The sequence below is a fragment of the Tenrec ecaudatus genome, chromosome 1, assembly GCF_050624435.1.
Source record: "Tenrec ecaudatus isolate mTenEca1 chromosome 1, mTenEca1.hap1, whole genome shotgun sequence".
In the NCBI taxonomy this organism is placed as follows: domain Eukaryota; kingdom Metazoa; phylum Chordata; class Mammalia; order Afrosoricida; family Tenrecidae; genus Tenrec; species Tenrec ecaudatus.
In genome coordinates this window covers 189,005,652-189,032,920 of record NC_134530.1, presented here as the reverse complement: position 1 = coordinate 189,032,920, position 27,269 = coordinate 189,005,652, and the positions used below count along the sequence as shown (strand labels likewise).

The following is a 27,269-nucleotide window of genomic DNA, read 5'->3' as shown; positions in this document are numbered from 1 at the left end:
CAAAGATGTTCTTGCATGTTTTCTTTCAGAAGCTCTATAGCTTTAGTTCTTATAGTTAGGAATAGGATTTGTTTGAAATTAGTTTTTGTATATAATGTGTGGTAAGGGCTGAGTCTTTAACTCCTCTGATGGTATCTGATGTACAACATGTTTTGAAAAGATTAGTTCATTAAATTTACTTGGTACCTTGGTTGAAATCAGTCATGTGTAGGTAGGTTTACTGTTGGAGTACTCCCTCCTCCCCCTCCTAATTGAGCTCCGTTTATTTACATGACAATGCTACCTTCCTCACTTTAATTTTGTTTCTCCTTTTTCAAAATTACTTTGGCTTTCATTTCTCTATTTCTTGAATATTCTTAATAGCTTGTTAAGGAATTTGTGCACTTCATATATATTGCTGAATTAATAAAATTTCCTTATTCTTTTAATGTCTTCAGGGTCTAAAGAGATGTTTCCCTTCTCCTTATGTCTCTTCCTCCTTCCCTGCCTCCCTCACCATGTGGTAGTCTGCATTTTCTCACTGAAAAGTTTACTAGAAGATTGAGTTTTATTGCTCTTTTCAAATAACTAATTTTGGTAGCCTTGATTTTCTATATAGTTCTTTTATTTTCCACTTCATTGATTTTTTTAGGAGGTAGTTTTATTTTGTTCACTTTGAATTTCTTTTTAATTTGTTTCTGAATGTAGAAACTTAGATTATTGATTTTTAGCTCTTTTATAATAAAACTGGCTTATTTTCTCTTTCCTACCCTTGTTTTGAAACGGAGCACTGGTGGCGTCATGATGACCTGTTCAGTTCCTAACTGAATGGTCAGCATTTCCCAAACACAAGCCCCTCTTCAGGACAAAGCCAGGGCTTTATTCTGCTGCAAGCAGTTAGAGTCTCAGCAAGTCACAGCGCAGTCTGTCCTGTCTTTTAGTTTCCTTGTGAGTCTGCATGTACTCAATGGCAGGGCGTTTGACTGAGGTGTCTATAGTTCTAGTGGCCACAACAGTTGCCTCCAGCAGAGGATCAGTTGTGAGGCTGGCGCAGGCTAGCCAGTCTTTGGTTCTGCCGTGCGTAGAATCACTAGGGCTTGGAACCAACTTATGACACCTAACAACAACAGCATCATCATCTATGTTTTTATTTTCAGGAAATTTAATTTTGAGGGTGCTATTTTTAAGTGTGACTAAAACAGTAACTATGGCTTGTAGAAATAGATTTAAATGACTCTTTTGAGCCAATCATGTTTTCCATCCCAGGGATTTGAAATTACAAACACCTGAAGTGAACTATTTTAATGAAAATTCAAAGTTCTCTTTAATTGTTGTAAGGTATCATCAGGTTAGTTCCGAGTCATAGCAACCTTGTATACAGTAGAATGAAACACTGCTGGGTCCCGTGCCATCCTGGCAATTGTCGCTATGTTTGAGCCCATTGTTGTAGCCACTGTGCCAGTCCACTTCATTGATGGTTTTCCTCCGATCCTTCTGCAGATACTGGTCCCTCCAGAAATTATGTTCAAAGTACCTGAGACAATAGCCTTGCTTTTAAGGAACATTCTGGCTGTGCTTCTTCCAAGACAGCTTTGTTGTTCTTCTGGTTTTCCATAGTGCATCTACTCTGCTTTACCCAAATCCTCATTTAAATGCAGCAGTTCTTTGACTTTCATTATTTGTTATCCATCGTTACCATGAATCTAAGGAAATTGAAAATGCCATAGCTTGCAAGATGCACCTAAGTCCTTGAAATGATGGCTTTGCTCTTTTACCAGTTTTTTTTTTTTTTTGCAGCAGCAGGTTTGCCCAATGCAACATGTCATTTGATTTCTTGGCTGCTGTTTCCATGGGCACCAATTGTGGATCTATCTGTTATATAGCCCTAATAAAGAGTTACTGCTTTGGAAATGCAAAGGGGCAGTTCTGCTCTTCCCTCTAGGGTCTGTATTAGTCAGAATGGACTGGAAGGCATGGGGTTTAGTAAAGAATCCATATTTGTCTGCACTGAAATCCTTAGGTTCATCTTGAGTTCAGAACTTTAAAGTGTTTTGTTTTTAGAAGCCTAGCCTGTTTTTATTTGTGGTTTGTTGTAAGGTGATTCTCTCACTTGTATCTGTTTTATCTGTAAACTACAAAAGCCTAATTACAGTAGAATATTTCACCAACATTACACATTTAGTGGTGTCTAGAAAACTTTATGGGACAGTTCTCCGTCACACAGGGTTGGCTCCAAGTCAAATTTGATTTGATGATATCTAACAACACAATTGATTAGGCAGTAGAGAACACCAAGATTAAAATACAAAAATCAGTAGGGGAGCCAATCATGGCCCAGAAATTTTATTTAGTACAGTGGTTCTCAACCTTCCTAATGCCGTGACCCTTTAATACAGTTTCTCATGTGCTCTCCAACTACAAAATTATTTTCGTTGCTACTTCATCAATGTAATTTTGCTACTGTTATGAATCAGGTGACCTCTGTGAAAGGGTCATTTGACCTCCCAAGGGGTTGCAACTCACCTATTGAGAACCGCTGATTTAGTGATTCATTTCAGCACGAAAGTCACTCCAACACACTTTAATCTCTTCCCGACCTTTATGCTACTTCTAGTAACATTGAACTCCACCTGTGGAAGAAAGCACACTTTAGTTTTTGGGGGGGCTTTTTGTCACAACAAATGCACTAGGAGCTGAATGTCGTAACTGAGCACAGGCTGGAACTGCTGCTTGTAAAGGAAGGGTTTTAACGTGCCCTGGAGAGGGTTTTGGTTTTGTCCATTCCTCATTACTTATCTGACCTCAGTTTTTGCTAATCTCCCCTCACTTATTTTGTTTTAACCATAGTGCTGTTCTTGGAACATGCCTAGTAAATGTTTACTTCAGGATACTTGCACTTGCTCTCATCACTACAGGTTTCTTCAAAGATCAGTTCCTCATATTTAGTTAACAAGTAACTTCTCCTTGACCTTTCCCTGATTGTCTTGTCTAAAATTGGAACCTTTTTTTCTAATCTAAAACTTAATGCCCTTTTCTGCTTTATTGTTACCATTAGTCTTAAACACTCTATGGAGCATGTGCACCCATGTTCATTGCAACACAAGTCACAATAGCAAAAAGTGGGAAACAACCTAAATACCCATCAGTAGAAGAATGGATAAAGAAACTGGTACATGCACACAACGAAATAGTATGCATTGCTAAAAACCCACGAGGAAACCGCGACAGACCTCATGACATGAATGGACCTGGAGAACATGATACTGAGTAAAATTAGTCCACCACAAAAGGACAAATGTATGAGACCACTGATACGAGGGGACGAAAATGAAACAAGCCAAATCTAAACCAAATACAGATTCTTACACCAAAGAGAATAGACTTGAGGCTGCTACGGGTGGGGAGGACAAGAGAGGGAAGAGAAAACTATGGGCCAGACTGTTGCAGGGTGCAAAGTTGGGTGGAACAGAAGAGGAAAGCCCACAAGAGGGAGAAGAGAGATCAAGGAGTGGGTGAAGGCACACTATTGGGGAATTTTTTTAGTAGTTGAACTGTTGGAAACAAAGATAATCTAAAATAAACACCTCTATGCATTTACAATTAAAAATATATTAAAAACAAAAATCCACCATGGAGTTTGGTTCCAGCTTGACACAAAGAGGGTTGCCCTGAGTTGGAAATGAGTACTGGTAGTTTTGCTATATAATATATGAGATATGTTTTTGTTTATCTCTCCCACCAGATTGCAAATACCTTGAAGAGATATTTTTTTGTCTTGTTCATTGTTTTATTCCCAGTACCTACTATGTAATTTAAATCCAAACCAAACCCTCTGGCATGGAATCTGTTCTGACTCTTAGTGACCTTATATTGGGTTTCCAAGGCTGTAAATCTTTAAGGCAGCAGATGGCCTCATCCTTGTCCTTTGGAGTGCCTGTTGGATATGAATTACCAACCTCTCGGTTAGCAGTCCAGTATTTAACCTAAAGGCACTACCAGGGTTCCTCTTGTATGTCGTTTTACTTTTACTACCATTGAGTCAATTTTGACTCATAGTGACCCTCATTGTTCTCCCATGCAGCTGCTGGTGGGTTTGAACTGCTGACTTTGAGGCTAACAGCCCAAAGTGTAATCTTCTATGCCACACCAGGGCCCTTTAGAATGTAGTCAACACTCTTTGAATGTTTTTTAAAATTGGAATGTTATTGGAAAGTACAAATGTCCACAATTGATTTATTGTGGTTGCTAAGACCAGTTCCAAAATATGCATTTATGGCACTGTTGAAAGTGGACTAAGGTTAATATGTTAAGACATTTTGTTTCTAAGTTTTCTTTAAAGCAGCTTCAAACAGATGTCATGGTATTATTACTAAAGCTTATAAAATGATTTCTTAGGAAGATCTTTTCTGATCTTGAGTCTTAAAAATGTTCTATTAGAAATTATTGATATCAAGTTGATTCTGATTTGTAGTGACCCTGCAGGTAATTTTTACGGAAACACACTGCTACACCTTTCTCCTGTCGAGCGGCTGGTGGGATTGAACCACCAACTTTATGCTTAATCATTGTGGCCCCACAGTTGCTGGCCATAATTAAAGTGCTGTTGAAAAGGTTGGTGGGTTGATACAAGGGTTTACGGAGAATAGAATTAGAAGATAAAGGAATTTTTTCACAAACATTTTGCAACCCCTTCATATCTCTACCTTCTGAATAGAGCATTTGGATATATATTTTTTTCCCCACAAACTGGTGAATTTTTTTGAGTTTTAAAAATTAGTATTGGGACTGTAAGGTTTTATGCAAGGGGACTGGTTTTGTTTTTAAATTAATGTTTTGATAACATGATTTCAGAAAGAAAGAAAAAGAATTAGGATGGACTTCTTTCTGTACAATGAAAAGCAACCAGAGCCTCCCTTTTCATAGTCTCAAGAAACTGTTTCTTCAGAAACGAACTCACTGCCATTGAGTTGGTTCTGACTCAGCAGCCTTATAGGACAGAGTTGAACTACCCAACTGACTTTCAGAGACGGTAACTCTTTATCGAAGTAGAAAGAACTGGAATCTGCTCTTATAAAGATTGTAGCCTAGGAACCCCTATGAGACAATTCTGCTCTGGCCCATAGGGATACTATAAGTTGTTGTAGTCTCAGTGACTACTGCAAGATGAGACTGATACTGCGATTAGCACCTACATCTTCACAGATGTGGGAAATGAGGCATATTTTGGTTAAATAATTGGTCACAATATGATTAGTAAATGGAAGAATTAGGCTTTAACACTGGCATCCTAACTTCACTACCTATACTATACTATATTGCCTCCATTTTCACTAAATATGTTGATATTCCCATTTCTTGATTTACTGCTTGGATTGAACATGATGTGAATATTTAGCCTTTCAACACAGTTCTAGGGAAAAGAAAGTAAATGTTTGGCTGCACTTCTAGAAGAGGCAGTGCAAAATTGGGAGCCGCTCAATTTTAGGGCTGCTAGAACTAGCTGTGGTGAAAGATAAGTTGTTGCTTCTAAGTTATTTTTTTGTTGCAGACTGAAATTTTAGAAAAACATAATAAAATGTGCTACAAAGAGACAATTTAGTAAGCCCCATCAAAAAATTAAACAACATTACATTAAATTTCAGTAGAAGTTTAAAGTGTTAAACTCTTTAGGGGGTTGTAACATAATCCTTGGAGTTACACTGATCCATGCACCACACTTTGAATAACTACTAACCAGTTGCTATTGAGTTGGTTTTTACTCATGGCAACCTCTGTGTTTCAGTATAAGAGCTGTCTTTCAGAGGGTTTGCAATGGCTAATTTCTTTTGGAAGTAGATTGCCAGGCTTTTTCCTTAGCCGGACTCAAGTGAACCTCCAACCTTATGGTTAGCAGTCAAAGGGCCTTAATCATTTGCTGCACACTTGTGTACTTCCCTGTTCATATTCCTGTTTCTAATTAATCTTCCCCATCATCCAGTTTATCTGGATTTTCTTATCCTTTTTCAGAGTTAACATCTTCAGGGGTTAAATCTCTGTAGGGTTTATGTCGTGTAGGTTGACTTTTCTTTGAGTTTTGACTTTCATATCTACCCTCATCTACAAGAAGCCCTGATGGTGTAGTTTATGTATCAGGCTGCGATCTGCAAGGTCAGCAGTTTGAAACCATCAGCTGCTCTGTGGGAAAAAGAGCTTTCCACTTTTGTAAACAGGTACAGTGTCTGAAATATATAGGGGCAGTTCTTTCCAGTCCTGTAGAGTCACTATGTGTCTGCATCGACTTGATGGCAGTGAGTTAGGCTTTTTGTTTAATCCTGGCCTATAGCTTTCTTGACCTTGATTCATTGGCACCTCTTTCTGTATATGCGTTCTGTCCTATGAAAATTTGTTGAAATATCTGTATCACTAATATCTCCTTTCCTTTTCTCTTCATTTTTGAGGTTTTATGTTTAAAATTTAAAAAATTCTTTTATGCACCATTTTAATAGGCTACAGAGTAAAGAAGTGCTTATGATCTAAGTCTGCTGTTAATTGTGACCTGGACATGTGCTAACCATTTTATCCCCTTAAAAATGTGGGCAGGTAATTGTGTAGAGTTGACATCGAAGGCCATGTGTGCTGTGTGCAGGCTGGACACAGTATAGTTGTGTGCCCACCTCCTTAGACTTGCAGTGCGGTTCACTAAGTCTGGTGCCTTCTTAGGCCACTGTGAGAGGAAGTGTCTGTTTCTGTAAAGGCCTTGTTAACTCACCAAGCCATGTGATTGTGGTGCTGCATCCAATGTAAGAGAATGCCTTTCTCTTAATTACATACTTCAAGACTCTCAAGCATTGAAACATCCCTTATAAAAATTTTACCAGTTAGATATTTATTTATTTTATTGCATTAAATAAATGCTAACATATTCATTGAATTTGTTGAGTTCTTCTCAGTCTTTTCCCCAACCCCCAAGTCTCAGTTGTATTTATTACAGATTCCATTGCATCCACTGTCTTCTTAATGTCCTTTCACTATGTTGTAGTCACTGATTACATGTTTGACACTGTTAAGATTTCATATCCTTGTATTCTAACATAATAGTTATGCCCATTAAATCTTTCTTGAAAGATGGAATGAATTTTCAATGGTAGTTTATAGATTTTTATGCTGATAACAGAAAAGTTGATAAGCAGCAGTTTAAGCAGGTAAGATATACTTTACTATGTGATGGGAAGTCTCAGAGGTAAGTAGTCCTGGGCTGATGCAGCTGCTCAAGGAAATAGTACTGTTCATTATCCTCTTTAGCCATCTTTTAGCTTATTTTTGTTTCTTAGCCAAAAGATGATCAACATGTCTCTAGGCATTACATCACAGTTTTACGTTGAAAAAAGGGAAAGATAAATTTCTTTTGTTAAGACTTAAAAAATATTTTTCTTAACAGTAGACAGTGCCCACCTAGGCATAAGGGCCTAATATTCCATTAGCCAAAACTATGTTGTTTCTGTAGGAAAATAAGGAAGAAGGGATTGGCATTGGTATTTTAACTCACAGGTGCAGGGAGCGGTATTACTAGTGGTGAAGAACATGAATGGGAGTTTGAATCCTGACGGTGTCACTGCTTAGCTTTGTGACTTTTAACAGTTGTGTGTGCCTCACAACTATAAAATGGGTACACAAATAGGTACTTACCTATGTGTAATACAAAGGAGCACCTTGCCAAAAACCTGGAAAACCCGGCTGGGTAGAGCCTTGCTAGGACTCAAGTTTTCTCCGCTCTACGAGAGCATCGAGCAACTCGCTCTGAGTCAGTGCACTCAGTGGCATTGCCTGGGAAGGTTCTCTCTGGTCACAGTGAATTGTTTTGTAAAAGCAGTTTTGCTCAAACCTTGTGTTTTTGTGATGGCCAATTTAAGAAAACAGCACGCAGCTGTCAAATGTTTTCTGTTTGGGAAAAAATGCCACAGAAACTTGTGATGTTGAACAAAACTTACAAGGACAGCGCTATGGGAAAAGCTCAAATGTATGAGTGGTTTTCTCATTTCAAGAAAGGGAAAATATTGATTCGATTCGTGATGAACCTCATTCTGGACGTTTGGGATGTCAGTTAACTTCCCAAATAGAAATGTCAGAAGAATTCATGCATTTGTGCTCGAAGACCTACAACGAACTATTGAATTGATGGGGAAGTTAGCTGGATTATTTTGGAGCTTGGGTTAGTGAATTTTAATGGAAGATTTGTGAATGAGAAGGGTTGCTGGGAAATCTGTGCCATGGATTCTGATTGACGATGAAAAAGAGCATCAACCAGAAAAATGCTTTGAAAGAACAGCTGCCAAGAGATCGAGACTTTCCCCACCAAGATCATTACTGGTGATGAGACATGGTGAAAGCTTGTCAAGCGAGAGAAATTAAAGATCCAGATGATGTTTGTTTGTTTTTGATGTGAAGGGGACAGTGCATTTGGAGTTCATTACACCAGGTCAGACTGTTAATCAAGCTTTCTATTTAGAGATTTTGAAAAGATTGTTTAACAGTGTGCAACAAAAAAGGCCTGATTTGTGGCAGACAGGAGACTGGTTTTGTCACCATGATAATGCACCTGCTCACACAGCCATTTCTGCGTGTCAGTTGTGGCAAAACAACAGCATTGCCTCTCTTGCTCCATGCACCTGACCTCACTCCGTGCAACTGACACTTTTTGTTTCCTCAAATAAAGATGTGATTTGACGACACGTGTGATTCCACAGCATAGAAGAGGTGAATAAAAAATAAACGAGGGAGCTGTTGTTATCCATCCAAACAGATGAGTTTGAAAAACGTTTCCAAAAATCAAATTGCAAATTTGACAAATGTATTAAGTGTAATGGAGAGTACTTTGAAGGTGATAATGTTATTTTGTAAAAAAAATTTAAATACATAGCTTTGAAAAAAATATTCTGGTGTGTGTGTGTGTGTGTGTGTGTGTGTGTGTTTGTTTACCCCTTTGTATATATGAGGGGACTTTAAAAAATTCTTGAAGTAGATTTAAAAAGTAGTAGGATTTTTCTACAAACTCTTTGAAGTCTCTCCCCTATGGTTTGCTATTTAAGCATTAGCCATTCTGTCATCATCTTCCTTCCATTACTTTAGGGCAGTGGGTGATTCCACTTGATGGGTAGAGGTGGTGGGGTCAGGCTGGAAAGATTCAAAGGTGCTGCAAAGAAGTTACCTAAACTTTTTCCTGGATTGAGGGCTATGGTACAGACATTTTTAATTACCAGTGGGTGTTGAATAATTTTTTTCTGAAAAGGGGGCAGTAGGCCAAATAAGCTTGGAAGCTTATGTTTTGGAGTATTTATCAGAAATGAAATTGTAAATTTATTACTCAGGGGATTTGTTTTCTTTGGGGTAGGAAACAAAAAACAGTAACATTAAGCCTTGGAAGGTGCATTTAACTAGAGATGCTCATAGAAGATGGTGGAATTTTGCTAAGGACTTTATGACTACATTCCACTATTAAGAATTGTAGATTCTAAGTGGAGAGCAAATGTTTTGAGAATGATGAGGGCAGTGAATGTGCAAATATGCTTTACACAATTGATGTATGTGTGGATTGTGATGGGAGTTGTATGAGCCCCTCATAAAATGATTTAAAAAAACAACTATAGATTCAGTTACAACATGAGAGCCATTTAATTCATTCATTTTGGAGCTTGATGTCTTTTTTTTTTTTGTTGCCAGCAGTCCCTTAAAGTTCAGCCAAGTAGAAATGTCATCTCATTGGTAGAATGCTAACTCTTAACTATGCTTTGCAGTAGGATTTTATTACTATTTTTGCCAGCCTTCTCCAATTTGAAATAATTCTAGTTAATAAAAGATGTATCTCTTTATTTTTGTGTTTTCTTTTTAGCCCCATCTGCTTTGATATGATTGAGGAAGCATACATGACAAAATGTGGCCACAGCTTTTGGTAAGATAATTTTATTCATTGAAATGGCCTTTTGGCAATTCTTCATGTGTAAATGTTGCCAGTGAGAATTTGTTTTTAAAACTAATTATGCAACCATAGAATTGTTTTTAGCAAGCCACAAACTTTTGATTGGGGCTTGCATAATTTCTGTGAAATATTTAGGCTTACCATAAGCCTTATAGATAGATATAAAAGTTTTGGGTTTATTAATTGCTAACTAATTACCTAAGTGTTTCAGCTGTTGTTTTAGAAAATCACATTTGGATGGTGGATACTGTAGCAGGGGCAATGGGTAACCAGGGTATGTTAAGGGCTGCTTACTCTCTGGAGGGGCTAGGTAAGTAGACCAGTAAAGTAAACTGAGAATGATAAGGAGGAAAAGATGGAGAGAATTAAAAAGCCCTCTGTTCTCTTTTTAAACAATATGTTCTTTTTTTTTAGATTATGTCAGTCACATCAGTCTCATAGAATAATTGTTTCACATTAATATTGTAGTTGTGCTCTTTTAATCTTTCCATTTCTAGCTCATATTGACTTCTTTATTAAACTCATATCAATTCTCATTGATAATCTTATACAGAAATTCAGTAAGGTATTGGGCGGACTGATACCATGTACTTATGAGGAGTCGTGGTTGTTAATACTGTTTTTTAAAGCTCTTTAGCTTAATCCATAGCATCTACAGCATGTTGCATCATTGATAGATTCAATCTGCCAGTCATTTAAAAAGAAATTTGGAGTTAAAATAGCTTGTTCATGCACATAATATGCTTTATTTATTAAAATTTAAATATTAAGTGATTAAAATGTATACTCTTAGCTAAAAAGGCAATTTTTATTGTACAGAAAGATATACCATACTCATGTATATGCCGAGTATTTCATCACATTTTTAATGCCGTTTTTGTGGCACAATTACCGTGTATACTCGAATATAAGCCAACCCGAGTATAAGCCGAGGTACCTAATTATTACCTGGGAAACCAGAAAAACTGATCGACTCGAGTATAAGCCTAGGGTGGAAAATGCAGAAGCTATTGGTGAGTTTCAATCATCAAAACAAATGAAAATAAAATTACTAAAAATTGAGACACTAGTGGGGTAATGTATTTAAATATTTATTTTAAATAAAAAACATAAATAAAAGGACAAAAAGTCATTTGACATTAGTAAACCAGCACAGTAAGTGGATAATAGGTTCAACAAGAACAATAAGGTATCAACAATGATACCTTAAAAGTACTATTCCCTGAGCTCAATCAGCAACCAAGCTAAAATGTACAGAGTTAAAATCCTTCAAAACTGGATACCTCCTCATCATCTGTATCCCAGTGCAGAGCTTTGGCTGGTGTGAGGTCATCATAGACACTGTCCTCACTGAGATCGCGGTCATCACCATCACTGCTGTCATTTTCATACAAAGCGCAGTCTTCATTGCCATCCATAGCATTACTAATACTACATTTCTGGAAGGCACGTCGCACCATGTCTTCTGGAATGTCTTCCCATGCATCTCGAACCCACTTTGCTATTAACTCTATGTCAGGCTTCATGAGATTTCCTCCTTTTGTTAGTCGGGCTTGACCAGATGACATCCATTCATGCCACATCCTTTGCACCCGGTCTTTAAAAGGCTTATTCAAAGATTCATCTGTTAGGCAGACTAGCGCAGGGATGGGAATGTCTATTAACGCATGCCCAGAGAGCCAAGGACGGGAACAATGTGTGGCGCACTGCACATGCTCTGAGGCCCAGATTTCCCGCCTGTGGGGTGGGCGCTAAACCTGATTGGCCCACCTGGGCCAGGTGAATTCAATTCAGCCAATGGGGTCAATCAGGGGTCGTCCACCATGCCTCCCCGTGGAATCCTTAAAAGGCAGGAGCCTTGAGGAGAGAGAGATCTTTGCTTGACACTGAGCAGCCTCCGCCAGGCTGCATGGTCAGGAGGAGTACTATGGGTGCCGCATAAAACCTGAAACTTCTTCTAACTCTCATAAAACTCACTTGGATTACGAACCAGGCTTTGGCGTGAATTCTTTCTCGTGTGGAGCCAAGGACCGAGGTACAACTATCTCCAGAGAGATCTAACACATCCAGAGGCTGCAGTACAGATGTAAGCCCACCTGGAATAATGGCTAAAGTAACTTTACTAGATTTTGCCAATTTTTTTATGTCATCAGCTAGGTGGGCTCTGAACATATCTCAAACAAGTAACGATGGCTTTTTCTTTAAGGCTACTCCTGGTCGTCAGTTCCAAATTTCTTCCAGCCATTTTTTGGTTCCGTCTTCATCCAGCCTTTTAACATGTGCATGTACAATAATTTTTGGTGGGAAATTGATCTTTTTAGGCAAGGTCTTTCTTTTAAAAATAATGACAGGATGCAGCTTAGTTCTATTAGCCAAACATGATAGAACAACTGTAAAATGGTTTTTTTTTCATTTCCTGTGGTTTTGAGAAAAATGTTTTTTTCTCCTAAACTTGCCACAGTTCTGTTACTTGGAAGATCAAAAGTGATGGCAGTTTCATCCGTATTCCCAATATCTGCCAGGTCATAATTATAAATCCTTCTTTGTTTTATAATAAATGACTGGAATGACATAATTTTTTCTTCAAGGTCTTGTGGCAATTTCTGGGAAATCTTTGTTCTCTGTCTCAAACATAGTAGGCCAAACCTAATCATGAAGCGGGTACACCATCCTGCTGATGCAGCAAATTTTTCAATGCCTGGTACTTTATATTTGTCATCCTTAGCCATTTGTAGAGCAGGTATGCGGATTCCCATGCGTGTTATGAAGTAACCATTTTGACGACACTCCATAAGCCATTTATGCAATTCACTCTCCAGAGCCCCATAAAAAGACATCAAACCACAACGAGCTTTTTTAGCTTTTGGAATCTGTCCCAAGTCAGCCTTTATTTTCCGCCACTCCCTCACTTGCTTTTCGTCAACACGGAATTCCCTACTTGCAATACTGTTATTGCTCTCTTCTGCTCTTGACACAACCTTCATTTTGAAACCAGCCTCATATAATCGGTGTTTTTTGTTTTGGTTCAAGAGTATCCATTTCTAATAGGATAAAAAAACAAGACTTTGAAAAAGAACTTTCATGGTAATGACCCCCCCTCCCCCCATTGGTTAGATGTGAGTCAACAAACATTCAAAGCCCTGCAGTGTCAGCAGGGCTTTGAATGAACAGTGGAGAATTGGCAATCACCTGTGAGGTAACAGGCACTCTTCCCTTTACCTTGGGGGAGGTAGCAGCGAGATGTTACACCTGGCTGGGGTACCACTAACCTGTGTATAAGCCTAACCCTAGTTTTTCAGCACATTTTTGGTGCTGAAAAACTCGGGGCTTATACACGAGTATATACGGTAGGTGCCTACACGGATCCTCAGGTCAGCTTATACTTGAGTATATACGGTGACATGAAATGCATTTGTTTTCCTTTCCCTTTCCTCTTCTCCCTAAGTCCCTCTGGTGCTTTCTCCTTGGGCTTGTTTCCCATGCCTGTCTTATGTAGGTAGGCAAAACAACAATAACAAAGACAAAACAAAATGAAAACAAAAGATTGAATAAAAAAACTAGCAAAATATATCCCCAATCCCCCCAAATGAAAAAGCATACATAGTTTTAGGTCTCTTCCTTTATGACTATCTCCCTTCCCCACTGGTCCAAGAGATTTCCGGGAATTTCCTCTCCTAGCCTGTGGTCTATTTTGGGGCTCCTCAGGGGTTTCGTAGCTTTGCTTTGCTTCTGTTGCTGATCTGTTATGTTCCCTTCTTGGTTCACCCCACTGTAGTGGTGGTCAGACTGAGCCCACTCCTTGCTGGGTGTCCTCAGTATTGTCCTCTGTTGCGGTATGCTTCAGGGAGGGGACATAATGTCTCGAGCTGTTGTCAGCTCTACAGTCCTCACTGTGCCTTAGCAGTGCCGTGCAGGGACTTGTCCTCAGGGCTTGCTGTGCCAGTGTGAGGTCTAGTCCCTCGCTCACCTTTTCATTCTTGGTTTGTTTCTGTGTGGGCGTGTCAGGCCAGCCCCTCTTCCCAACCTGTAGGTTTAGTGTTGTCCTCTCTAGCACATCTAGGGATAGGGTTGGGGGGGAGGGCGGGGGAGATGGAGAGAGTCAGTTTGGCTCTGATTGGGGCCGGCCTTGTGGACTTTCTGTTAATGACATGTACATCCTTGGGTTTGGTTTGTCCCCTGCTCAATTGCCCTGTACCTCACCCCTAAAGTGTGAGATAAGCGGCTTTTCTTCTATGCTTCCTGGGCTGATTATACTTGCCTCAGTGGACTCAGATTGTACTTGCCCTTTTGTGATTGGCTAACATCACTTGGCATAATTTACTCCAATTCTTCCCATGACACGTTGTGCTTCATGCTATTATCAGTGCTTTTTAGTGATGTATAGTACTCCTTGGTTTGTGTGTTAGTTTGGTTAGACTAGAGAAACAAACCCAGAGACACGTATGTGTGAAAGAGATTATATCAAAGAGTAATTGTATACTAAGAAAACATGAAAAAAAAAAAAGAGGACCTGATGCAAAGGGCTTAAGTGGAGAGCAAATGCTTTGAAAATGATGAGGGCAGAGAATGTACAGATGCACTTTACACAATTGATGTATGTATGGATTGTGATAAGAGTTGTATGAGTCCCTAATAAAATGTTTTTTTTTAAAAAAGAAAACATCCCAGCCCAGTCCAGATCAAGTCCATAAGTCTGACATTACCACATATGTTGACACTACTCCATAAATTACTCTTTGGACTCATGCAACCATGCAATGAAGCCAAATGCAAGAACATCACAGGCCAATGGGTGGAAAGCTTAGTGGATTCAGTGGTGTTGGAAGTATCGCAGCTCTGGCGTGGGTCTCCACATGGCTCCTGCACTTCAGGGCTATCAGTGTAGCTCCATGTGGCTTGACAACAGGAATGTCTTGCATTTTGCAGGGAGTGAGTGTATCTGGCCTCCAGTGAGCTGTTTAGCTCTGTGGCACCTCCATATGAGGCCATCAAGCTGTGACCTGATTGACAGGCTAGATTCCACCCCTTCGCAAGGTGACAGATTAAGTAAGTGCCATAGTGTGTATGTGCCAGAGTTTATTAATCCACTTGTCTGTCGTTGAAATTTAGGTTATGTCTAATTCTTCGTGATTTTGAATTGCGCTGCAATAAACATTGGAGTACAGAGGACTGTTCTTTGTCTATTTCTTACCTCTTTGGGGTATATGCCCAGTAGAGGGATGGCTGGGTCATAGGTAACTCAATTTCCATTTGCTTTAAATATTGCCAGATGGCTTTCCACAGTGGCTGTATGTATCTGTACCAGCAGTGGAGGAAAGTTCCTATCTTGCTACATCTCCTCCAACATTTGTTGCTTTCTGATTTTCTGATTTGGGCTGTCTGTAAGGGTGTTAGGTGGTATCTGAAGGTTTAAATTTGCATTTCTCTGATGGCTAATGATAGAGAACATTTTCTCATGTGTTTTGGTCATTTGGGTCTCCTCCCTAGTTGAACTTCTTTTCAGGTCTTTTCCCCACTTTCCAAATGGTGTTCTTCTTAGGGAGTTAATGGTTTTTTTGCAGGCTAGGAGGGTGTTGTAGATATTAGTAATAAGGGCTTTTATCTGTGTGTCATTGCTAAAAACCTTCTCCCAGTTTGTGGGTTCTCATTACTTTTTTGGTGAAGTTTTTGGATGCACACAGGTGCTTTATTCTTAGTATATTACATTTGTCAATTTCAGCTTCATATGTGTGTGTACCCTTCACTATTACAGTTAGCCTGTGTGTTCCCTGAGCCAAGGTTCTTTGGTTTGTCCTGATTCCTTCATGGGTGGTCCTGGTAGTTTGGGGTTTCTTCTCATATTGTTTAACTGAGAAATCTTAAAAAAAAAATTTTTTTTAATTAAGAGGAAGTGCACATTTGTAAAAAGTCCATCATTACTGAAATATATAATGGAAGAAAAGGAAGTTTCCTTTAATCTAATTTCTCAAGAGATAACTACTAATAACATTAAATTACTTCTTATGGCATATGGTTTTAAATCATAGTATGGATATTTTTGCCTGCTTAAGCATTGCATTTTGATGTTCACAGATAGAATTCAGTGTCATCGAGTCAGTGCTGACTCATAGCGACTCCCTGTGGGTTTCTAAGAATGTAACTGTTTACCGGAGCAAGCCCAGTCTCTCTCCAAAGGAGCTGCTGGCAGTTTTGAACTGCCCACCCTGGGGATCACAGTCCCATGTGAAACCACACCAGGGCTCCATTCACAAATACAAGGGGACTTTTAAAAATGTGTTGAAAAATTCCATTATAGTTTAATTCCATTTTTTTCATTAGCTTTTTGAAATGCTGTTGTATATTTAGTAGATTTCCTAATGCTGTGTCCAGTTTAGTTTGCTACTTACAGATAACCAACCCTACAGTGAACATTCTTATTACATATACATCTTTGTTCCTTTCCTTAGGACAAATTCCCTGACGTAAGCTCACTAGGTCAGATAAGTGTTCACAAGCCCAAAGTTTCTAATGCAATTTGCCTTCTCAAAAAGTTATGCTTGTTTTATTGCCTTCAGTAATCTTTGAGATTGTCCATATCTATAATGTAATCCATAATTTTGATACTATTTATTTATTTGGTTACTAATTTACATACTATACTTTTTACATCCTCGTTGGTAAAACATGTTGCCTTTGTTGATTTTAACTCAGAAGCCACCTTATAGGACAGAGCAAACATTTTGAAGATGACTGCCCGTTTTAAACCTTTGACCATTCAATTAGCAGTCTAAACTAACCCAGTATGCTGCCAGGGTTCCTTGACTTGTAAAAGCTAGTATGTAATTTTACTTCACTTTATAGTTGTTTCATACTTGTTTGCTGATTTTTGTTTATTTAAAAATTTTCTGTTTTCCTATAAGTTTAAATTTGTTTTTCATTTATTACGGAAGTCAGCACTAGAGTGAATATAATCTCTTAACGAACTCACAGATATTTACTCAGTGTTATGGATGATTTGAATTTCATAAACTTAAAATGTAGTGAATACTAAAAACTTTTTTTAAATGTTTAATTGGCTTGCTATTAGAAATTATTTTGAAATAACTTTCCTAGGCTGTTAATCTAACAAATGCCCCAAGTGCCTTGTTTGTGATATAAAAGTAAAGATAGAAATAAATTTGATGAGGAATAAAGACCAATATGCATTATTTTGCAATCTGTTTATTGATTATTATTGATTTAATTATACATGTTTTTTCTTTCCCAATAGCTACAAATGTATTCATCAAAGTTTGGAGGACAATAATAGATGTCCCAAGTGTAATTATGTTGTGGATAATATTGATCATCTGTATCCTAATTTCCTGGGTGAGTGTCTGGAACGATCTTTGATTTTCAAATACTTTATGCTATCCTTTCAAGTGTGTGTTAGCACTGATATTTTCAGAGACCCTAGTTTTAAGGTAAGCAGCTCTTTCCTCCCCCTCAGGTGCTTCCTCAGTTCCTGCGCGTGTCATAGATTGCATGCCAACTGCTACCAGTACCACAGCATTAACTTTTTCTATTAGCAAACGAAGAAAAGACAGCTCTTAGATTGCCGCCTAGAAAGAAGGTTGGACAGGATGTGAGGATGGAGCAGAAAGTCTGAGGTCCATACACTTTCCTCTCTGCAGTGTTGTGCTGCCTGTGGGGCAGAAGTGAGAAGAAACGGGAAATGGTTAATGTGTAGAGGAAAGCTGTGTTTGGGGAATATGGAAAGGGGGTGGGAGGGGAGAAGACTTGGGTTGGACTGCTAAGTGTAAGGTTGGTGACTCAGACCCTGCAGCAGCACGATGGCACAAACATGAGACTATCTAGTCCCTAAAGATTTATAGCCTTGAAAACTTTATGTAGAAGTTCTGCTCTCTCCTATGGGTTTGTATGTATTGGAATAGAGCCAGTGAGTTTGGGGTTTTTCAGTGTGAATAGTTGGAATAATAGTTAATCAGAGGCCAGTGTGCCTATGAAAGATTCCACATGTTGAAAAGCCTTTGATACTGTGGTAAATGTTTTGTCTATTTTGTAAATGAATAATATGCCAAAGATTAGTTTTGAGATATGGTTAGACTTGGAGTAGATTACTATTGGGTATATGCAGATTAAAAAACCTGATTCTTCATTTTAAAGAGCAATATGCTCAGCTTTTCTCTTTCATATGAAAGGAATATGAAAGATGTATTACTGTTTAAATTATAAAGCAATTCTATACATTATTACAAAATACATGTATTCAATGAAGAAGTGAAGTTACAATTGCTGACTTTTTAAGTTTCCACTGGAGTGTTCAGTTGTTCAATAAGTTCCTGGTCCACATAGTTCCCGTGTTGTTTAGAACTGTCAACCCTCAGACATCCAGAGGAGAAAAGTTTTATGCATCAGATTTTAAAGTTTATTTTAAAGTGTACATTAGTAATTTTTTTCATGTGTAAGTTGGTGGAAATATAAAGAGGTTTATTAGTGTATAACTGATTTTGTTTGAAGAGGTTTGTTACAGCAATGTGCTCAGTTCTTTCACCTTCTAAGTTAATATATTAAATAAATACTAATTGCATATACACATAATGCAAATCAATGATCTATTAGTTAATAAACTGAGTCCTTTTCAATATTGGTGAAAAGAATTGGAGGCCAGATATTCAAAAAAGGTTTGATTTTCCTCCTCATTAAAGGTACACATTTTTTCATGAAGAGAGATATTTTAATTTTGCCTTTCCTGTGCTGGTGACTTAGTGGCTTATGCATTGAGCTGCTAACTGCAAGTTCAACAGGTCCAGTCTACCAGTTGCTCCCCTAAAGAATTGCAGCCTCAGAAACTCAGAGGGACTGTTCTCTGCCCTGTAGGGTTGCTCTGGGTCATTGTCTACTCCATGGCAGTGCGTTGGAAACTCAGATAGAGCCCCTGGAGGTGCTGTTGGGTAAGAGATGGCCTGCTGACAAGCCAGTGGTCCAAACTCACCAGCGCTTCTGCTGGAGAAAAAAGAGGCTCATTTATGAAACCCCATTTCAAGTGGCTGTGAGTCAGAATCAATCTGCTGGCATTAGGACACTGTGTTGCATTTTAGGTCCTCTCTTTCCTGACTTCCCTTCTCCCAAACTCTTACTATCACTTCCATTGCATACTATGTACTTCCCCCTGGTCTCCCCTTTGAGTCACCCTCTTCTTTTCCCCTCTCCTTACCCTTTGATCTTGCCCTGCTTTCTGATCCCACCCTCAGACTCTCCCCAGCCATACCAAGACTTGCTCTTCAGCTCTCCCTATCCCTCTGTGGTGCTGACTTCCTCTACCTGGTTCTCTGTAGAGCTTGCAGGTCTGTTTCTTTACGGGCTCACAAATGTTGGTGCTGTCTCTAACTTTCTTCCCTTTGTTAACTCTCTTTCTAACTCTCTTTTCCCTCCCTTTAGCTCTTTTTTGAGAAGCCCGTTTTACTACCTGCGTCTCTTTAGTTTTTTTCGCTCTGACTGTATTTAAGATTTGTAAATTGAATGTTTTTTTTGTTGCTGTAGTACCTGACCATCTTATTTCATGCATGTAAAATGTAAACTCCTGTTTATAAAAATAAGAGTATAAAATCTTTGCTTATATTATATCTGCCTCTAAAAGAGCAATTACTAAAATGACTTTAGTGGTAGACATGCAGTTTTTTTCAAAGTAATAAAGGTATTCCAAGATTCCATAGAATTAGAATTTTAAAAGTGTAAATTTTCAGACTTAGCGCTCAAATATTGAGAACTAGTTATGATTTCAAGTATATGTTTATCAAGGGGGAGTGGCAGGCATGGTGGGAAATGATCAAGAGTAAGGTTGCTTAGAGAAGAGGTATACTCTAGCCCAGGTGGCAATGAAGCATGGTAGTAGGGCAGGAGGAAAGTCAAGGGAGATGGAGGAAAGAGCTAGGAGTCAAAGGGCATTCATGGAGGTCTAAACAAAGACATGTACATGCAAATATATATAGGAAGATGGGGAAATAGATCTATGTGTCTATATTTATAGGTCACGTATTAAAGTGGCGGAAGGACCTTGGGCCTCTACTCAAACACTCCCTCAATGCATGAATACCTTCTTTTATTAAACTGGAACTCTATGATGCTCACTCTCCCGACACAACGGCTGGAGCCAAAGTGGGTGAACAAGTAAATGTGGTGAAGAAAGCTGATGGTGCCCGGCTATCAAAAGAGATAGTGTCTGGGGTCTTAAAGGCTTGAAGATAAACAAGCGGCCATCTAGCTCAGAAGCAACAAAGTCCACATGGAAGAACACACCAGCCTGTGTGATCGAGTGGTCCCAAAGGGATCAGTTACCAGGCATCAAAGAACAAAAAATCATATCATTGACTGCACACCTCCATGATAGGATCGCTGAAGACAAATGGGTGCATAAGCAAATGTGGTGAAGAAAGCTGATGGTGCCCGGCTATCAAAAGAGATAGTGTCTGGGGTCTTAAAGGCTTGAAGGTGAACAAGCGGCCATCTAGCTCAGAAGCAAAAAAGCCCACATGGAAGAAGCACACCGGCCAGTGCGATCACGAGGTGCCAAGGGACCAGGTATAAGGCATCATGCAAAAAAAAAACCGATATAAGTGTGTGTATGTATGTGTATATATGTGTATATGTATATATATACCATATTAAATGAAGGGGGAAGTGCAGAGTGGAGACCCAAGGCCCAAGTGTCGGCCACTGGAGATCCCCTCATAGAGGGGTTTAGGAGAGGAGATGGGTTAATTAGGGTGTGAGGTAGTATCGATGAAGAACACAGCTTTCCCCCAGATCCTGGATGCTTCCTCCCCCCAACTACCATGATCCGAATTCTACCTTGCAGGACTGGATAGGGCAGAGACTGTACACTGGTACATATGAGGGCTGGAGGTACAGGGAATCCAGGGTGGATGATACCTTCAGGACCAAGGGTGTGAGGGGCGATGCTGGGAGAGTGGAGGGTGAGTGGGTTGGAAGGGGGGAACTGATTACAAGGATCCACATGTGACCTCTTCCCTGGGAGAGGGACAGCAGAGAAGGGGGGAAGGGAGACTCCGGATAGGGCAAGATATGACAAAATAACGAGGTATAAATTACCAAGGGCACATGAGGGAGGGGGGAAAGGGGAGGGAGGGGAAAAAAAAAGAGGACCTGATGCAAGGGGCTTAAGTGTAGAGCAAATGCCTTGAGAATGATTGGGGCAGGGAATGTATGGATGTGCTTTATACAATTGATGTATGTATATGTATGGATTGTGGTAAGAGTTGTTTGAGTCCCTAATAAAATGTAAAAGAAGAAAAGAGAAAAAAATGATTAGGGCAAAGACTGTACAGATGTGCTTTATACAATTGATGTATGTATATGTATGAATTGTGAAAAGAATTGTATCAGCCCCAATAAATTGTTAAAAAAAAGTATATGTTTATCTTGATTACAAATATGAAAGTGTTGGCTAAAAGTGGCTTGCTAGACTTGAAATGCAAGAACATGCCTTCACGGTTTAATTTATTTTTTCATACAGTCAACATTGTTCCTACCATATGTCAGGCACTATACTCAAAGTGCTTGTTGAATAAGACAAAGACTGAGTCATTGAAAGCTTTAAATCTGTCTTAATAACAGGAGACTAGCAATTGTTTTTGCTAATACAAAAATACTCCTTTAAAATTAAATTTCTAGTTAGCAGAAATGAATTTGCCATTTTACTTTAAAAATCATTTTATTGCCATCTTATGCAATCCAATGTATCTAATTGCATGCAATTCTCAGTTCTGTTGCTCAGTCCCCTGGGGAGGAGTTAGACAGTCATCAGTGCTATCAGCTCCCCTGTCTGAGTAGCAGTATGGTTTACGTGGGGGGCGACTTTGAATTGCTATTTCAATCTAGTCTCTGTACCTTGCTTCTTTATTCCTGTTAGCTTGCCTACTTCTTTTTCATATTTAATTTATTTTTTGTCATTATGAAATACACAGCAGTTAGCAATTTCTGCATATACAGTTCTGGTGATATTGGTTACATTCTTTAAGTTGTGAAGCGTTCTCACTCTTTTGGCTTGCTCTCCTTCATTAACAAACTCTCTGCTCTTAAGTTTCCTGTCTGATATCTCAAGGTACTGTTGTCATTTTTGATCTCATATGGATACTTCTTAAAAGAGCACAAACTATGTTTGATGGAAACTTCAGGGGATATTTTTAGAGTTCTGGAGTTTTGGTGGAGGGGCTCATCAGCCTCTATGGTTCCATAAAGTCTGGATTTCATGAAAATTTACCATTGTATTCTCCACTTTCTTTCATTTGACTAGGATTCTTCCCTATAACCATGGATTAAATCTTTCAGTAATGGTAGCTGGGCATCGTCTAGTTTGTCTTGTCTCCTGGCAGTGAAGGCAGTTGTTCTTGGACACAATTAGCCACACATTTCACCACTTCTTTGTTCTGGACTTTCTTCCTCTGTTGCTCTAGCTAAAGAGAGGATGGCTACTTTGCGCTTTTATTCCTCCAGGCACTACACTCACTAGGAGATAGAAGCACTGAACACAGCAGTAGGCCAATTAACTGGAATACCCAATGAAACCATACCATCCAGTCCTTATTAATCAATCTGTTTCAGTGATTGTACTGGTTATCATATAATAATTTATCATGTGTCTATTTTTGATAGTCTGAATTGCCTAAGGTGTTGGAGTGAGTTTTAATAATTTTCTAAGTGTAGCCATGTAGTGGGGGTCTAGTATCTGTTTGACTTGTTTGAAATACTTATAGATTGTGGTATAGTGAAAGGTATTTGACAGATGAGTTTCTGTCCTAACTTTGTCTTATTTGTATGTCATAGAGAAAAAGATGAAATTTTATACTCCTGTAAAGATTTAGTCTCAGAAACTGATACAGGGAGTTCTACCTGCCCTGTAGGGTTGCTGTTGGTTGAATATATATTATCATAATTAAGTATCTTATGCTCTTTGTCCTAAAATTTCCTCTCATCCAAAATGGATAACCGAATAACCGAGAATAATGTCTAAAATGAAATTCCTATTTAGTGCTATCTTCCTTTTATCAGCTTAATATCATTTAGGATAGATATATTTGCAATGTAAAACATAGAAATCCTATTAAAACTGGTTGAAGTATTTTGGAAAATGTATGGATTCATATGAAGAATTTGCAAGGCTAGTTAATTCAGTAGATCAAAAATAACAAGTGAATAAACTGAAAAGCCTTATATTTTTCCTTTCTTCAGCACAAGGAGTGTGCTAGCTCTTTAAGTTCTGTGGTTCAAATCTACCAACTGATCTGTGGGAGAAAGATAAGCTCTCTACTGTAAAGATCTAAAGTCTTGAAAACCCTATGGATCACCTTTCCTTTAAAAGGTCATTAAGAGTCAGAATTGAACTGATAACAATGGTTATTATTATTCTTCAGCATGTACCCAACCCCTTTGACTTGCTGTCCTCATGATTACAAGTTGGTTGGTAGTAGTTTTGATAGCATCCTGCTGTAGAAGCAGGGAGATAACCTGTTTCACAGTTGTCCTCTTTTCATAGAGACAACATATCCCTCATTGTGCAAAACTCGATAAGCAACCTTAACCCCAAATTAGATTCTTGCAAGGGAGTGAAGGAATAGATTGGCTTAGTTTATTAGTTAAGATTCATACCCTTGGGACTGGAGAGGGATGTAGCTTCTGAAAGTATGTGGTAGCCTAACAATTATTTAAGAAATCATGCTGTTATTCAGCAAAAGAGCTGGATGGATTTTGCATAAACAGGCTTGCTGGTTGCACAGTGGTTAAAGCCCTTCAGCAGTCACTGAAAGGTTGGTAATTCAGATCCATGAGCTACCACTCTGTAGGAGAAAGCTGTGACAGCCTGCTCCTGTAAAGAGTACAGCCTTGGAACCTTTATGGGGCAATTCGATCCTATACCACAGGGCCAAGGTGAATTAGGATCACCTCCATAGTAGTGTGTTTTTTATTTTTCTTAACTAATCGTATCTATCCACCATGGTATTTATGGGCTATTCACAATTAAAATGAAGAACAAATAAAAATCTTAATTGACTCCTATAATCAGTCATTTACCACATCAGGTATGGGACAATATTACACATTGAAGGAGTATGTCTTCCTAAATGCCAACAGTGTCTCATTAGGAAAATGTATCTTCTGAAGAAATGTCTTCTGTACTACTACTTATAGTAGAATCAGTAGTAGCAGCAGCAGCAAGCTTTCTAATGGAAATAAAAAGCTAGCATAACAGCTTTCACTTTTGGGGCTTTGTAAAGTTAAATATAATATGTCTAAACTTAATAGATTGTGGTACATTTAATGAAAATACAAATTATGTCTTTTATTGCTATTTTTAGTGAATGAACTCATTCTCAAACAGAAGCAAAGATTTGAGGAAAAGAGGTTCAAATTGGACCACTCAGTGAGTAGCACCGTATGTTTCAACTCTTATTACTATTTTCAATAAATTTTTAGTTTGGTTTTTTTTTTTTTGAATTAACATTAATTAGATGTCAAAGCATAGTACATTATGGATTTTTTAATGGAGATTTGTTCAAATATAGGGCATTTTAAACTTCACTGTCTGAAAACTTTACTAGAATCAATCATCTTTTGAAAAGTCTGATGGGGTTATATTGGGGCAGAGTTGACTTGTAATATGTGCCCTTTAAAGGGTTATGAAACAAGGTGAAACTATGAGCAGATATTTAGAAAAACTATTTAAAGATTTTAGAATAAGTGGACCAGACCCAATTTATAGAGGCAAGTTAACATCAAGTTATGTGTTACCATGTGTCAAGTTGAAAATAAGACTAGAGAAATAAAGTCTACTCAAGGAAGGAAGCTTGAGAGATTCTAAGTTAACGTTTGCCTTGATCGTTTGCCTTCATGTCGGCTAACTTAATTTATGTAAGAGAGAAACAGTGCTTAAAATTATACCAGTGGGAGTGAAAGAGCAAGTAGGTTGCATTATTAACAGGCTTGATAATCTATGTGACAATCATTTTAGGAAGTAGAAGTTAGACATTAAGAGACTTAGACACTCTTAGGAAGTTATTGTTTCTTTTCATTTTTAGAATGGCCACAGATGGCAGATATTTCAGGATTTATTGGGAACTGACCAAGATAACCTTGATTTGGCTAATGTCAACCTCATGCTGGAGTTGCTAGTGCAGAAGAAGAAACAGCTGGAAGCAGTAAGTGGCAGCTAAGTGAAAAGACAGTTACTTCATATGGCGTGTTGCATGTAAACAGATGTGGAGAAGTTTTAAAGTAACTGGAGGGTGTCACTTCATCCGTTGATTCTGGACGGCTACAAGGAGTCACTCCTAAGGGGTTCCCTTTTGTTGATGTCAAGTTGCTCATTGTGTAATTCATTCTTAATTCCCAGTTTGTACACAGGTTCTTAAAGTTTGGGGAAGATAGAATGAATAGTAATAGCATTTTTCCATGAACTTTTTGAAGTACTATTGCATTAACATCACTTGATTACCAGTGAAGATTATGAGAAAGTATAGTTTTATTTTAATAAGGAATTCTTTAAAGTTTGCTTTTATGAAAAACCTAACATGGTACTTGCTTTCACTTACTGAAATAAATTCAAAGGGAATTTTCACTTTTATGACAAGAACTATACCTAATATCAAACTGTCATCACTTTGAACAGTGCCTGTGAACACTGTATGTTAGTGTTATTTTAGATTTTATGTGTACTATTAGGTATTTTTGGGATCTGGGTGTGCTAAAAAGTTTTCCTCACATAAATTAATGGCAATTGCTTCTTCACTTTATGAAAGACTTTGAAGGAAAGCTCTACTTCAATGGAGGAAACTGAGAGGGATCAAATATATTCTCTTAAAAGCAATATCTTAACATTAGCAAGTAACCACCCTATTCTAGTTGAAACAAACAAACAAAAGCTTTTATTGAGATAAAAGAAGAGTAGATCTTTTTCTCGCGTGCGTGTGCGCGCGCACACACACAACCAAATAATCAAAATGTGTGACTGGAACCTTGGATTTAGGATTGTAAATGAGACCAGGGATGTGCCCACCTCTTGTGAGAAAGCTCTAATTTTCTCTTCAGATTTACCAAGTAGTGGATAATGTAGTTGTGGATACTTTATTGCTATTTATGGTCTTGATAAAAGAAGAAAGGAGTGTTTCTTTCCACTTCAATGTAAAAAATGTTGCCAATGGTCTGAGTGTTAATGTGTGGATCTGGAGCTCACTGAGTGGGTCAGAAATCTTTTGGTAGGAGAAGAGAGCTTGCATATGAGGTCAATTTGACCAAAATGACGCTCTCTCATGATGTCTTTTTTCGGGCCTGGTCTAGGGGGATTCACTCATGTGGCTTTAACCATGGTTTTTGTTATCTGACCAGGTAAGATCCTTAGACCAGAGATTATTAAAATGGGATCCCTGTATCTGTTGATTGGTTCATGTACTCTTATAGCTAATACCTTGGAGCATCTGTTAGGTGCCAGGCATTGGGTTAAGGGCTGTGAACAGACATGCAAAGGGTTCTGCTCTCATGAAGCTTACATCATGGTGTGTGGTAGTGATGGTGGTGAACTAACTCAATTGAGTAAATATTTTCAGGTAGTGATAACGCCATATAAGGAGACTTCTTTATAAAGATCTCAAAACTCTTGTCAAACTCACTGCCATTGAGTTGATTCTGACTCATAGTGACCCTGTCTTAAAAGAAAGTAGATTGAATATATGCAGTTGCCTTGTTCCAGCATGAAATTTTATGAAAATAAAAGTAAAGATCTTTTAAAAGTCAAAGAAAGTGGGAGAAGAGACAATACCTTAAAATTTTGTAAGCTTTAAAGGGGACAGGACACTTGTGGCACAGTGGTTATATGTTGAGCTGCTAACCTCAAGGCCAGCAGTTTGAAACCATCAACTGCTCTGCTGGAGAAAATGGGGTTTTCTACTCCCATAAAGAGTTACAGTTGTAGAAACCCACGGGGGCATTTCTACCCTGCTTTATAAGGGGTCACTATGAGTTGGAATTGACTTAATGATGACAATTTTTTTTGTGAGTGTATAAAGCAGATGGACAAAACATAATAGAAGGCTAGATCTGAGAAAGCTGAATAGTAAGTCAGCAGTGGAAGCAAAATTGAGAGCCAACTATATTATTAGTAATATAGGGCAAAGAGACTAGAATTTGGAACATTATGTATCATATAAAAACTGACACTTGGATAATTGATTGAGAGTCTAAGAAGCAGTTAGAATCCCTGATATTTCCTGTTGAGCTCAGAGTCAATGATTCACCCTTTTCCAGCCAATGAGAAAACTAGAGACTCTCCCCCCCACCCCATAGATAA

General features: G+C 38.4%; 1 protein-coding gene across 2 annotated transcripts in view; it reads left to right on the top strand.

The window, feature by feature from the left end:
* Positions 1–27,269, top strand: part of COP1 (COP1 E3 ubiquitin ligase) — a 199,783-nt gene that overhangs the window by 8,121 nt on the left and 164,393 nt on the right. Inside the window, exons 2-5 of one of the 2 annotated variants that reach the window (XM_075527809.1) lie at positions 9,845–9,904; positions 17,181–17,278; positions 24,286–24,350; positions 25,006–25,125. In XM_075527809.1, coding sequence (XP_075383924.1) covers positions 9,845–9,904; positions 17,181–17,278; positions 24,286–24,350; positions 25,006–25,125 — 343 coding nt within the window. Of the gene's footprint in view, positions 1–9,844; positions 9,905–17,180; positions 17,279–24,285; positions 24,363–25,005; positions 25,126–27,269 lie in introns of both variants that reach the window. The other variant, XM_075527804.1, reaches the window with a different exon arrangement.